Source organism: Halichoerus grypus, chromosome 6 (assembly GCF_964656455.1).
Source record: "Halichoerus grypus chromosome 6, mHalGry1.hap1.1, whole genome shotgun sequence".
Lineage (NCBI taxonomy): Eukaryota > Metazoa > Chordata > Mammalia > Carnivora > Phocidae > Halichoerus > Halichoerus grypus.
In genome coordinates, this window is record NC_135717.1 from 64,083,253 (window position 1) to 64,098,762 (window position 15,510).

Genomic DNA, 15,510 nt, shown 5'->3' on the forward strand with positions numbered 1-15,510 from the left:
GGCGTCACACAATAAGGCTCTTGTGCGCAGGCGCCAATTCCGGCGAGGGCGGGGCGAGCCGCTGGGGCCACGCGGAGCAGGGCCTCGGTGGAGAGCAGGCGGGGTGGGGAGGAGCCTGAAGAACAAGGAGGATTCAGGTAGGTGGAGCGGGGACCGAGAGTCACGTGCCCGGTGTGCGGTTGCTCGGGCGTGGGTGTGGCGGCGGACGCGCAGGCCTCCACCAACGCAGGCGCAGAGAGCGCTGCGCGGGGCTGGGGGCGGGTCAGGCCTAGCGAAGGCCTTGGGCACGGGCCGTGGGCGAGCAGGGTAAAGCCCCTGAGGTGTGGCACTCCGTCCTGAGGCGGCACTGGCGGCTCCTGGACGCTCCTCCCCATTTTCTTTCCTTTCCCCCGTCTTCCCAGTGTGATTTTCTTGGTGAGTGATTTGAGGAGAAAGAAAGGGAAACTGTAGAAGCCGGTGCGTTCCCATTGCATGCCTTTCCGCACTTCGTTCCTGCCCCTGTCCGCTACTCCGTTGTAATCTCAACTATGTCTGCGCTCATTCTCCCCGCTGCTTCTGCCCCAGGCTGCCCGGAGCTCGCTGCGCGGCCCTGCTCGCCACCTGTGGGAGTGCGCGCCCACGCACGCCCCGCCGTCCGCCCCATCCACCTGTCGCGCCGCGGTCCTCCCCTCGACCGACCTCTTCCGTTCTCTGCTCTCAGCCCGGTGTACCCCCTGGTCGCGCCCCTCCTCTTAGGTCTTTATCCACAGACATGTGGACTTGATGTTTTTTAAATAAGCAGGCTAAACCAGGAGAAGCCTCTTTAAATGGGCCCTTGAATTTTTGCCCATTTTTATGGTGTCCCTTTTTGAAAATTGCCTTCTCGGGAGCGGTTTTGTTCCGTTTTGAACCGTCTGCTCTTCCCTAAACCTGTTTATGCACGTATGACTGCTGAAAGAAATTCATACAGAAGGCTTTGCGATCCCGAGTCTCTAAAAGACATTTTGTCAATATTTGGGAAAGAGGATAGTTGGTCTGAACGAACCTTACGGAGGCCATTGCCCACAAGGAATAAAGATGGTCAAAGATAAGAACCAACACCAGTTTTGGTCATCTCACTGCCAGGGTGCTCGGTGGAGAGAGAAAAACAGCATGCTGGCTTCATTAACCTTTTAGTTCCGACTTAAAAGGCTCTGCAGAATGTGTGGGTCCTTCTCATTTGGGGCTCTTAGCGAATTTCATTAGATAAGAATAAATTTAGTTTTTTCTTATCCAGTTGATAAGATTTTTTTATTTTTATCCCAGGAGTTGAGCATTTTATTTCAGATGAGTGGCATGTTGGAGATGATGCTCCTGTTCTTCACATCAGATCTTCTACTTTTCAAAACATTTTTTATGTATATACCACTTTGTCGGTTTCCTTTCGCCTTTGACTATTTTGTGTTTTGGGTTTGGGGGGATATTTTGTTTGTTTTTGCTTAGCATGTATAGAGAAAAATTCTCTTTATACTTGCCAAGATTTGAACTAAGGACTCATAATGATAATGCCATTAACCAAGTGGATGGCCATTGTTCAAAGCTTATACATTTTCTAATGAAGAAGAAACACTTTGGGACGCTTCATATTAAACAGTTCCTAAAAGAGCCAAAGGGCAAAGCATGATTTCTCCAATTAGTAAGTCCCAACCAACCTTAGCTAGTCTTGACTTTCTGTTACTGAATACAGTAATTTCACTTCTATCAGTATGTTTATTGTGGCTTTAAAAATACCAATTTATGATCTCCTCACCATAGTATATTTAGTTTACAGTCGTGATGAAGTTGTTAAATCATTTAGAAAGGAACTTTTTTCCTTAGATACTTGGTCTATAATTCTGCTTGCCTTTTGAAAGCATGTTTACAAAGAATATATTTCTAATTTTTATAATTCCCTCAAAATGGCAGTACTGTTCAAGGAAATGTCTATGTCCACTATGCCCACAGGGAATTAGTATTAGTATACTGACAGAGGTCACAAACTTTTTCTGTAAAGGGCTGGATGATAAATATTTTAGGCCTTTGCAGGCCAAATGGTTTTGGTCAAAACTGCTCAACTCTACTGTTGTGGCTCAAGAGCAACCAAAGACAATACAAAACAGATGAACAAATAAATAAGCAAAGTTGTGTTCCCATGAAACTTAATTTACAAAAAAGGTGGTTATAATTTTGCACAGATTTGGCCTGTGGGTTATAGTTTGCACAGACCCCTGCTATAAATGGTTTGTACATACAAGTTAGAGTTTTTTTGCTAAAGATTAATTCTAATTTACTTAGATGAATAAAATGAGGTTAGGTGGGAATATAAAAAAGACAATTTTCTAGGAAGAAAAATAACCCGGTATAAGAGATATTCTTTATAATAATATATTTTTAAGTTATAGAATTAAAAAGGGTACTTAAAAAGTCTTTTGAATTAAATATTCAAGACCATTAGGGTATCTAACAGCAAAGGGCTCGCAACAGGAAAGGCTTAATCAGCTTTGGTACTAAGATAGGGGCAAAGATGAGTGATGAACTTGTAAATTCTACTTTTGATTTAAGATCCCTCTGATTACAACATGACACTGGAGTGTGTGGTCTTTCCATCTTGCTATTTCCAGGGAGGTAATTGCTGACTGACCTAAAGGCGTGTTGGGAGGATTTTTGCTTAACAGTCCAGAGCAGCAAAACTTTACCTCCCCCTGGCTAGTTTATGTCCTAGGAAATTTGCATTTTTATTATGTATTGGAAAACAATTTATTTCTGTAAAAATACAGTCATTTTTAAGAATTAAAAAAAATATATCAGGATGCCTTCATAAGATAATGGACTAGATTTAGTCATTCTTCTGAGAAATTTAGATTGCATTAATATAGGGTGACAAGCATAATCATGGCATAAATGTTTTCAGAAGTTCACTGGACCACAGCCAGTTCTCATCATGAAATAATTTTTAAAGTGCTATGACTTATGTTTTATTTTGGAATAGTATGAAACAAATACTTTAAATGGGTGACAAGTGCTAAATCATCCTGACTAAATAGGAATTGGAAACTAGGTAATTTTATAATGGAATTGAAAAAATTCTTCTAGACCATTTTGGAAGTAAAAATTGATAACAGGTATGACTTTAGTTGATTAGCAATCATCTAGTGGTGTCCTTAGGAAAACATCACTGTAAATAGGTTGCTGAAAATTAGTATGAATTTCTGGTTTAAAAATGTAAATTTATTAGCATTCATAGGAAATAATTTAAAAGTGATTTAAAAAGTGATTTCTTTACTTTTTTTTTCTTGAATTCATTATTCAGTTTTGATCAGCTCGCCAAAGTAAAATTGTTAAATTTTGTGCTTTGAAATCAAAGAGTACTTGAATTATTTTGTACATGTAGACATTCTGTTTTTGTTTTTTAAAGTTCTTGCTGTGAAACCAACAGGCTTTTCATTTGTCTGTTTGAAGGACAAGTGTCTATTACTTCTAAAAAGTATCCAGTGGAATTCGTGGATCAAAAAACCCCATTATAAGTGAGCAGTAGGAAAACCTATTTAATAAGTATTAATGTATAATGGAGTTGTGTAGATCTTCCATCGTCTGAGGAATTAGAGAGTATGACTAAAGTGTTTTCATGAAGAACCTGGCTCTACAAAAAACACTTTAGAACACTGATACAGTAAAACCTGAGTACTTTATGGCCAAGAGATTTGGTCTTTAAGTACAGCTTTTGTTTTCTGACTCCTCGACTTCCATTTAATTTGAAAAAGTTTTGTCCTTTGGCTGAAGAACAATTGCCTATTCATGACCACTAGACTGAAATACATACTAAAATATAAATAATTGAAAAAGCATAATAACATGGCTTTGAATCGTAAAGGAAAATGATATGCAGTTGATCCTCACTTTTCACAGGTTCCATATTTGTGAATTCTACTCACTAAAACTTATTTATAAGCCCAAAATAATACTTGCCAAACTTGTGCATTCATTCATGGACACACGCACAGTGGTGAAAAATTGGAGTCTCCTGATGTACGTGCTCCAAGCTGTGGTCAAGCAAGATGATGCCCTGCCTTGCTGTTTGAGCTCAAATACTGTAAACAAAAATGTCCTTCTCCCATTCTAGTTAGTGCCACATTTTTCACATTTTTGTACCTCTAGTTGGTGGTTTTGCTGTTTAAAATGGCCCCGAGGTTGCTGACGTGCTGCCTAGTGTTCCTAAGGTAATTAGGCTATAATGTGCCTTACAGATAAAATGTGTGTTAGATAAGCTTCATTCAGGCTTAAGTCAGAGTGCTGTTGGCTGTACAGCGGTAATGAGTCAACTACATATATATATGTATAAATTATATATTAAAAATATAAAAAATATATAAAATGACTTTAAGCAGAAACACAAAACAAGCCTATGTATTGATCAATTGGCAAAAATGTGACTTGAGGCTTGCAGAAACCTAACCCTGTATTTCCCCTAGGAGCAACGGGACTATTCACTGTTCACTAATTCAATACTCAAGAATGATGACTTTATAGAACATAATACCATGAATAATGAGAATTGAGTTTATTACCTCTTAAGTAAAGACTTAGTTTCCAGATGAAAGTTACATACTGTAGATATTATTCCATCTTGTCTTTTGGTTTGCTTACAATGGATGTTGAAGCCCTAAAATTAATTTGTGGCTAAAATGTTACAAAACAAAATTTAGTATGTTACTTAAAATAGAATTCATCTTCTTTATTTTTCTTTTAAAATGATAATAAACTGCCTTTAAAACTGCCTTCTGCTATTTTCAGGAAGACTTTTATTGTCAAATAATATACTAAATTAAATTAAGCTGTATAATTTTCTATTTTTAATTCATATAAAATAAAGGAAAACTAAGGTTATAAAAGATAAGGCAAAGAATGTGTAACATTTGTGTTACAGTCTTCTACTTTTAGTGGAATTGATGGTAAGCATTGTAGCAACCAACACAAAGTGAAAAAGATCAGTTAAAAGATTTAATGTCCAGAAAACCAACCAGCTACTCAGGTAATACTACAATTACTGCTAATACAGACATCAGAAAGTTACGCATTGGGAACTGAAAAAGAACACACACTCCTGAATAGCAGGTGAAGCAGATGGTTTTAGAAAGTGTTCCCCTTCCTCCAAGAAAACTAGCTGGTCTTAAAGTACTATACTAGAATACAGTTTAATAAAAGACTTTACCAGTATGGTTCGAGTGTATCCTTCTCTGATCCTTGGTTTATGGCAGGGAAAGAATTAGACTGTGCATAGCAAAACAGTTCTTTTTTTTTTTTTTTTTTTAAAGATTTTATTTATTTATTTGAGAGAGTGAGAATGAGAGAGAGAGAGAGCATATGAGAAGGAGGAGGGTCAGAGGGAGAAGCAGACTCCCTGCTGAGCAGGAAGCCCCATGCGGGACTCAATCCCAGGACTCCAGGATCATGACCTGAGCTGAAGGCAGTCGCTTAACCAACTGAGCCACCCAGGCGCCCCAGCAAAACAGTTCTTGATTCATGGCTAAGTACCCATATTTTCTCTGAAGGCTTATAAACTAACCAAACCATGAAAAAATACACCTAGCCTTGAGTCTAGATATTCTGATTCAATTTATATGTTTTTGGTCCATTGCCATTGAGTGATAATAATATTACTATATATGAGAATATTCTTATGTGCCCGCATGATATGTGTTTTGAATTTATTATAAACTCAATTAAATAGACAAGGGGTACTGGTGTGTAGCAGACACTATATTTGCGCTTTTTACAGTAGGTATTACTACATACAAATCGGGTAGTGATTCAGATGGATAAAACAACCCACAAGAGTAATTCAAACACTCATTTCATAGCTTTAGTCCACTGATTTAAATTTTTCTCTCATCACTAAACATCCAGTTAAGTAATTAAAATTTCAGGTGTCATTGTGAGAGATTTTATATTTGTTCTTATTTGGTTATATTACTGTCTTTCATATTGCTTGGTGGAAGAAATTCCTTCAGTACTGTTTAATGAAATTTCTTTTCCATTATAAGACACAGATGTTAAAAAAAAAACAGTATCTTAATCTTTTAATAATAGATTTGGGGAAACATGAAAAGGGTCAATTCATTCTTTTTCTGGACTTTAACTTTTTCAGGTGGATATTTTAATAATAGACCAGTCTCTGTGTGGAATTTTGTAACATTGTACGCAGTGATGATTAACTTGAAAATTTTTCTGTTATAGACTCCATTTTTTTGCAAAGATTGACTTTGCCTCAGCATCAACAAGCTCTTCATCTGAGATTGGTTCCTGTGTGTCATTTGGTTTACAAGTCAGTGGGAATTAAGGACAGCACATACAAGCTGAAAAGCCAAATAAGGAAATGTATTCCTTCTCTTGATGGTTCTAATTTAACTTGTAAGTTAAATTCAGTGTTAGTTTTAAAATGGTTTAAATGTTTAATTACAGAACACAGTAGCACAGATAATCAGAGTAGTAAATGATTAAAAGTTTTCAGAATGTATTTGAACATACCATCTGATATTTAATATGGCTTAGTTGCAGAAAATGTGAAAAGCCCCACTAGATGTCTGTGGAGTTCCTTTAGTCAATTTGAATGAACATTGCAACAGTTACTAAATTGCATTTTACATATGACTAAGAATTTGACTTGTCTGGCATATGTTTGTGTTTTAATGTTGAGTACATTTCCAAAGACAGGGATTTGAGCAATATGGGGAATTGCAGAGGTTCTTTGGATGCCAGAATAATGATTTCCTCTCATCATTGGAAACATTCCTGAGTTTTTTGTTTGTTTGTTTTTATTGCTATCACTGTAGAGTTTGGAATTTGAGTTAAGTGTCTCCACTGATAATGTTTAGAGGACAGAAACAAAAGTGACGGTTTCATGCAGATAAGGTTATAAATATGTAGCCTTTGACTTTGCTGTTAATTATCAATTTTTCTTAACTATTTGCATAATATTATACCTTTCATTTTAGCTTTTTTAAAAAGGACTTCAATGTGAAAAATATCTAAGGATGATTCTTTACAATATGCATATAAAAGGCACATAAGAAAGAAAATGCCATACCTTTGTCCTACAGTTTGGAAAGTTATTTAAGCATTTTGTAAGCAAATATTCTACTTCCCTGTTGTGAATTTTATGAGAAATTTATGAGGAGCATGATAGTCTGTCAGCATGTTAGTGTAACTAAAGTTAGAAATTAAATATAAAGAATATTCAGCTTTTATGAATTGCAAGTAAATAGCATTGCAAATAATCCTTGTTTATATGGGTTATAAACCAAGAAACACTTTTCATTATAGGAAAAGAAATACTAATCTGATTTAGTATGTTTTTTTTTTTAAGCGTCTATGATATGGCATTTTCTGAATAAAGCATTGCCTATAGTTACAAATTTTTAAAGTTTTGATCATTCGGGCTTGAGATTGAAAAGATTATTTAAAGGATAATATGTAATATATGAGAATTTGGGTTTGAGTACTTTAAAAAATGTCCCATACATTTGAAAGATTTCTAAACAGTTTAGGTACCATGGACATGGTTATTTTCAGTCCTCTTTGGGATTTTAAGTTTGTTGAAATTAGTAACCAAATGTCTTTTTTGTTTTTATGTTTTGAAAAGGGCTAAAGCCAGTTTTTAGGTTGACTTGGGCAGAAAAGTGAAAAGAGAATGCTCCACTTTAACCGATGTCCGCATCTGAAACAAATAGCCCAGAAATGTTTTCCCAGTATACATGTTAGAACGGATAAACATGTGCAGCTGTTTCTTTCAAGAACCCGTGCACTTGCAGAATTCAGGAAGTCATGGCACTCAACCCACTCTCTTGTTGGAGACAAAAATATTATCCTGATGGGACCGCCTGGTGCTGGGAAAACAACAGTAGGCAGAATAATAGGTCAGAAACTAGGTTGTTGTGTCATAGATGTGGACGATGATATCCTTGAAAAAACCTGGAATATGAGTGTGTCTGAAAAATTACAGGATGTTGGTAATGAGCAATTTTTAGAAGAGGAAGGAAAAGCCGTGTTAAACTTCTCTACATCTGGAAGTGTGATTTCCCTTACGGGGTCCAATCCAATGCATGATGCTAGCATGTGGCATCTGAAGAAAAATGGGATAATTGTATACCTGGATGTACCTCTAATAGATATAGTCAGCCGCTTAAAATTAATGAAAATTGATAGGATCATAGGTCAGGATGCTGGAACATCTATGAAAGACTTACTTAAGTTTAGAAGACAGTATTATAAGAAGTGGTATGATACCCGTGTTTTCTGTGAAAGTGGGGCTTCCCCAGAGGAGGTCGCTGACAAGGTGCTCAGTGCAGTCAAACGGTACCAAGATGTGGACTCAGAAACATTCGTTTCAACAAGACACATTTGGCCTAAAGACGATGAACGGAAGGTTTCTACAAAATTCTTTAGCGAAGCAGTGATTGAGGGGTTAGCTTCTGATGGTGGACTCTTCGTTCCTGAGAAAGAGTTTCCAAAATTAAACTGTAGGGAGTGGAAAAGCCTCGTAGGAGCAACCTACATAGAAAGGGCACAAATCCTGCTGGAAAAGTGTATACATCCCGCTGATGTACCTGCTGCCAGATTGGGAGAAATGATTGAGACTGCTTACGGGGAAAACTTTGCCTGCTCCAAAGTTGCCCCAGTTCGGCACCTCTCAGGCAACCAGTTCATCCTGGAGTTGTTTCACGGACCCACAGGATCATTTAAAGATTTGTCTTTACAGCTTATGCCTCATCTTTTTGCACACTGTATTCCACCAAGTTGCAATTATATGATACTTGTAGCTACTTCAGGAGACACAGGGAGTGCTGTCTTAAATGGTTTTAGCCGTATTAATAAGAACGATAAGCAAAGAATAGCTGTGGCCACGTTTTTTCCTGAGAACGGAGTAAGTGATTTTCAAAAAGCACAAATAATTGGCAGTCAGAAAGAAAATGGATGGGCAGTGGGTGTCAAGTCAGATTTTGATTTTTGCCAGACAGCTGTAAAAGGCATTTTTAGAGATTCTGATTTTGCTGGTTTTCTTATTATGGAATATGGAACGGTCTTAAGTTCAGCTAATTCCATAAACTGGGGCCGACTGCTTCCCCAAGTAGTTTATCATGCTTCTGCATATCTTGATCTTGTTAGCCAAGGATTTATTTCTTTTGGAAGCCCGGTGGATGTCTGTATTCCCACAGGAAACTTTGGTAACATTTTAGCAGCAGTGTATGCCAAAATGATGGGAATCCCTATTCGCAAATTTATTTGTGCCTCTAATCAGAACCATGTTTTGACTGATTTTATAAAAACGGGACATTATGACCTAAGGGAAAGAAAATTAGCACAAACCTTTTCACCAGCAATCGATATTCTTAAAGCTTCAAACCTGGAACGACATTTACACTTGATGGCTGATAAAAACGGAAAATTAATGACAAAATTGTTTAATCAACTAGAAGAGCAGCATCACTTCCAAATAGAGAAGATGCTAGTTGAGAAACTCCAGCAGGATTTTGTAGCCGACTGGTGCTCCGAGGGAGAGTGTCTGGCAGCTATTCATTCCACCTACAATACTTCAGGGTATATTCTGGATCCACACACTGCTGTTGCAAAAGTGGTTGCAGACAGAATGCAAGACAAAACTTGCCCAGTGATTGTCTCATCTACGGCTCATTACTCGAAGTTTGCACCTGCTATCATGCAGGCTTTAAAGATTAAAGAAATCAACCATACCTCGTCAAGTCAGCTTTACTTGCTGAGTTCCTACAATGCATTGCCTCCACCGCACGAAGCCTTATTAGAGAGAACAAAACAGCAAGAGAAGATGGAGTACCAGGTTTGTGCAGCTGATGTGAATGTCATGAAGAATCATGTGGAAAAACTAATACAAAATCAATTCGTATAAAAAATTTTTGAGTAAAACTTTTTTTTTTCTGGTGATAAGCATGCAATAATAAATCCCAGACATTGATTTGGAGTACAATAGCATTTTCCTTTTTTTGGTAAATATAGCTACATGTAGATCTATTATCTTTTGGAATTTCAAATAACCTGATCTCTATAACTGAACATTGTACCTGCACATGCTCCTTAGAACCTTATAATCTGGAAGGGACCAAGGGTAGCATAGTGCATGGACCTTTGTGTTGTGCTGTGCTTTGCACTCGTGAGGGATATATCAGTTTCCACGCCCTCATCCCCACTTTTAAGTGGATCAGAATGTCTGGTATTCAATTTGGCAATTAGAATATTTAAGCGTAGTTGTCAAGTAATACATCTGTAACCATTACTAGTTTTCTATTAACTAGAAAGATTATTTATCATTGACATGTCTAACTTGTATGGAAGGAGTAGTAAGTTCATCTGTTAAGATAGGGCCAGGGTTTTTACGTCTCTTCCAAGTCCCATTTTGGACTACAACTAATTCTATGTATCCTACACCATCCAAATTAGATAAGTGCTCTGTCCTTCACTCCCCTTTGGATGGTTATAGTTAGGATGATGTATTTTGAAAATCAAGACACATGATTTAAATCTAGGATGTAATAACATAACTAGTTAGTAGTGAATATAGAAGTAAAATTATCTATTTCATGAGAAAAGTTTTCCAAAATTCAGAGTATTTTAATAGTCTTGATAGAAGTATATTTCTAGTTATAGGTAGCAGTTTTTCTGTATTATTTAGAGTCCATTCTTATATAATTCATCTGTTGTCTGTCTCTTTGATGAACATAGTCTTTTTTGGCAACTGAAGTCACACACAATTGAAAACACACCTGTCTAGCTTTTCTTTCTTTGTAGTAACAATAATTTTAACCATGACTTACATTTGTGAATTTACTGGATATTTTATTTCTGAATTAAAGATTGTTACTGAAAGGATCTGTAGTGTAATGGACTACTCTCAACCACAAGATGGCATTCCTGACATAATTTGTCTTTGCTGATAATATTCTGCCTCATTTTCTAAGAGAACTACCTCCATGAAGAAACATATTAAAAGTTGTAAAAAAAAAAATTTAATAGTTTAATTAGTAGAAACAATTTGTTTAAAAAATACTAAAAATCAAACCAATTTTGTGTTAACATTGGATGTCTGGCTTGGCTTCTACCAAGTAAGCTCTAAAACCAAAAATTGAAAACCAGAAGCAGGGACAAGAAAATAATGGATGATTCAAAGTTCAGTTATTCACATATTTTTATTTTTTTCTTTTGCTTTTAAGAATATCTGTTTAAGTAGATGACATATTTAAAAAATAGAACAACGAACAGCTAAGTGTTCACTGTATGAGAATGCACTATTCTTCTGAAAGGGGGAGCAACAGTGCTAAAAAAAAAAAAAAAGACATGATTTCTGTCCTCTAGAACTATAGCTAGGGAGACCACACAGAAAAATGAAGCCATGTACAACACAAAAGAGTGACTGCAAGATGGTTTATGAGTAAGTAAAAAACGAGTGATAAGAGTTAAGCGCTGTAAGGATTAAAAGGAAAAGGAAAGGATTGCCGTGGAATAGTCAGAACAGTTTTCACAGAAGACGTAGAACCTGAGGTGAGTCTTGAAGGATGGGAAGATTTTCTAGGTGAAAAGGAAGGGGAAGTATATTCTAGACAGAGGCCAGGGAAACATAAGGTGAAATGCCGAGGACAGCACCTGCATTTGTCTGTGGTCAGTTGTTTCTCTCACTGCCCCAAGCTGTCACTTGATGCCTTCATTTCTTCTCAAAGCCAGCTCTGCCCTTCCCCTTGGAGCCTCATTCAAGAGGAGCGAGCCACCATATCTGATGTACTTCCGTTTCCCATCATCAACTGTATAAATCTGTGCCTGTTATTCTTAGCTTTCCCCACTGCCCTCTGCCTGACTGAGACATGCTCCTCCTCCTGTCAGAGGCAGACCTTCACGTGGGCCTCGCCTCACCAGTCATCCCTGCTGTTTCTTCAGCCTCTCCCCTCTGATGGAACCTTTCTGTCATTCAGATGCTCTCTTCATATCTTAACAAGAGCAAAACAAAATCTCTGAAAACACTCACATTTCTTCCCATCTTTTATTCCTTTACACACAAGATCGGTGCTCTTCAAAAAGAGTTGTCTATACAGTCACTGTTTTCTTGCCTCATTTTCTCTGTATACATAAAGTATATGTACAGTTTAAGGAGGAGTAATAGAACAAATACCCATGTACTCACCACCTTGCTCTAAGAGTAGAACGTTACACCTCTGATAGCCACCTCTCCTCTTTGATAATGTGCACTTCTCTCCCCGAGGCAACCACTATCCTAAATTTTCATCATTCTCGTTTGTTTTTATAATTTTTCATTGCTTAGTTTTGCCTCTTTTTGAATCTTAGGTAAGTGGAGTCACACTGTATATTTTTCCATGACTTTATATTTTGCTCAAGAACTTTAAAATCCATCCAAGCAGATGAGTGGAGCCACAGTTCATTAATTTTTTTATTACTATATATATAATATTCCGTTGTATGAATACCACAGTCTATCCTTTTACCAGTTAGTAGACGTCTAGATTGTCTCATGTTTATCTGTTCTTGTATGCAGTAGGTGTACTGTTTTGTAAAATTTGTGTTGAAAACTAGTGAATATGGACTTTGAAACATTTGTGCTTCTTTCCAATAATATGTAAAAATAGGTTTCATATCTTGGCATTATTAAAATAAAAACTTGTGCTTTGTCTATGAAATGAAAAATTGTTATTAAATTTCAGGCTGTCATAATTTCTAGCTTTAACTATCTTTGAGAAATTGTTTTATAATGTCATAAATACAGCAAGTTGAAGATTTTTGAGAAAAAAATGAGATTTTAAAATTACATATTAATGGAAATCATAAAATAGGTTTCCATCAAAATAGATGGTAGAAGGCAATAAATTGTTTTGTATGAGTTTTTTGTTGGATTGTAATAATTCACTCTGAAAACTGATCACTTATGGCAAATACTGTTTCAATCCATTAAATAACTTATAAACCTTACATAATTCAAACTACTTAATGTTAATTTTCTTTAAAAGGCTATGTTCATGTGAACCTCAAACCCATAAAAACATAAATAGTACAGTTTTTGTCACAATCCAGGAACTTGAATAAAATCTGCATATGAAATAGGTATTTGTGTGGGCCCTGTGTGTGCACTCCAACCATTAGAATCATTAGTTTTATCTCTTCAGACTTTAAAAATAAATCGGCTCTTTTAAAATCAAAGTTAGCGTAAGCTCCTCTGATTCAAAAAAGTAGAGCCAAGAAAGTTGCCAGTGTCAAGTAAAAGAGACCCGTCAGAGACAAGAAACCAAGTCAGCATAATGTCTAGCAATACGCTGATCAATTGGCAATATTTTCACGAGAGCTCTACATCAAAAAGTTGAGTTTGCTTCCTGTAGAAGGGTGCATTAGTCAATTTAGCTATTTTTGTTTTCAAACCCTTTTATCTCTTTCTGAGTTCTTACCGACTTTCTTCATCTAAGTGGTGATAACAATTGTCTGGAGTCACTGCATTGAGGTTACATGTGCAGATGTGACACTAATTAGGTTATCATCATAGACTTTACTGAGAGTTTAGTGGCCTATGGAACACAGACTTGCTAATGGCAGGTTGAATTTCATTCATGAATATTAGGAGAGTTTATAACTGAAATTACTTAAATCCTCAATGAATTGTTTTAAGTAAATTCTCATTTTTGATGAATGATCCTGAAATTAGTCAATTTAATATCATCTCATAATAAGTTTGATGGTATCCTTGCGAGACTTTTTAAACAAATGCTTTGTTACTACAGTTTTTCAAAATGGAAACTTTGAGATCGATATTCTAGAGTTCATGAGACATGCTGAAAAAAAGAGAAAATCCTCCAGGAGCCGTTTTGAACAGTTAGAAGTTAATTTTTTTTGACAAAAAGGTATGTTCTTGGCACTCTTTATGGCACAAATATTAAGACATGTTTAATTTTATTTCAGAGTAAACTAGGCTTTTTGTATTCGTGGTAACACTAAAATTTAATTATATGTGCAACAATAGGTTTTCTTTGAAGCCATGTAAAAAATACTGTTTTGGGTATTCTTGATAGCATATACCCCAGATTGGTAATTCATGTGATCTTATGTCATTTTCCTCAAAATTCGAGGACTTCTATGTTTCAGAATATTTTGTGTACAGCACTCATCATCTCATGTTCTTATTGAATAAATAGAATTTTGAAAACAATTTTTCTTGCGTAAGATTTAAAGTTTTTATTTTAGTTCTTTTAGATGTGAATATTCATCTGTTACCTAGGATATCTGTCTGCTCTTATGTCAAATAAAATAGAGACTCGTCTGGTAGGACCTGAAGTTAATGTAAGGTTTGATTTTGATTTGGGTTCCAAAAAAAATTGTCAAGTACATCTGTTTTTCCTTCATCTGTCTCAAAATTGGATTCACATTTCTTTTACCTAATTTAGTTACTGCCAGTCTCTGTTAAAATACTGACTATAAACATTGTTAAACTGCATAATATTTAAAAATAGGGTTCATAGAATTACGAACTGAGGGAAGAGAGGGCTAAATAAGCTGGCCTTGGACTCATAAGTGGGGGGGGTGTGGGGGGGTGAGATTAGCTGGCAAGAGGAAGTTTTCTGATCTCCATAGGTTATGGGGGTGTCAGTACTGATCTATGAACTCTTTGGGAGAGGGGAATTCATCTTTGAATTTCTTTTGTAGTAAACACAACGTAGTGATTAGGAAATGTTTATCAAAAGATATTACATCTTCCTCAAATTTGGTCTTTTCTGGACAATTGATCTCCTTTTGCCTCAGTTTCTCTATGAGTTGTAGATGGATAATACTTATAATTTGCCCCACTTTTTGGAGAACAATGATCATTGGGATTAGTAAATAACTAAGTCCTCTTTGGAATTAAATTGCTATATAAATAATTGCCATATAGGGCGCCTGGGTGGCTCAGTTGGTTAAGCGACTGCCTTCGGCTCAGGTCATGATCCTGGAGTCCCTGGATCGAGTCCCGCATCGGGCTCCCTGCTTGGCAGGGAGTCTGCTTCTCCCTCTGACCCTCCCCCCTCTCATGTGCTTGCTCTCTCTCATTCTCTCTCTCTCAAATAAATAAATAAAAAATCTTTAAAAAAAAAAAATAATTGCCATATAAGTTGGACTATTCTGTAGTGACTTGGGAATTAATTCCTCAGCTGGGAGTATATGCCCTTGATCAGGAATGCTAGAATGAAATGAATGAAAATGCTGGTCTACTACATTCAGAAGGTAGGTGGTTTATTCCTAGGGCAGCAGATTTCAAACTATAATGCGCATCAGAATGAATGTGGGTCCTTGTTAAAAATACTGATTCCCCAGGCTCAGCCTTGGGTTCTGGCCCATTAAGTCAGGAGTGGCACCCAGAAACTCACATTGTTTTTAATTATTTATAATTATGGCAAAATGCACATAACATAAACTTACCATGTTAGCCATTTTTAAGTATACAGTTCAGTACTGTTATTCACA

General features: G+C 36.6%; 1 protein-coding gene across 2 annotated transcripts; it reads left to right on the forward strand.

Annotated features, from left to right (window-relative positions):
* The first annotated feature begins 51 nt into the window (after positions 1-51).
* On the forward strand, positions 52-14,221 carry THNSL1 (threonine synthase like 1). Of its 2 annotated transcripts, none has more exons than XM_036072701.2 (3): positions 52-137; positions 6,232-6,405; positions 7,637-14,221. In XM_036072701.2, the coding sequence occupies exon 3, from the start codon at positions 7,685-7,687 to the stop codon at positions 9,914-9,916; it is 2,232 nt and encodes a 743-aa protein (XP_035928594.1). In that variant the 5' UTR covers positions 52-137; positions 6,232-6,405; positions 7,637-7,684; the 3' UTR covers positions 9,917-14,221. The 2 variants fall into 2 exon arrangements, with proteins under 2 accessions (XP_035928594.1, XP_035928593.1); XM_036072700.2 differs by lacking the exon at positions 52-137 and adding an exon at positions 220-414.
* Positions 14,222-15,510: the final 1,289 nt, after the last annotated feature.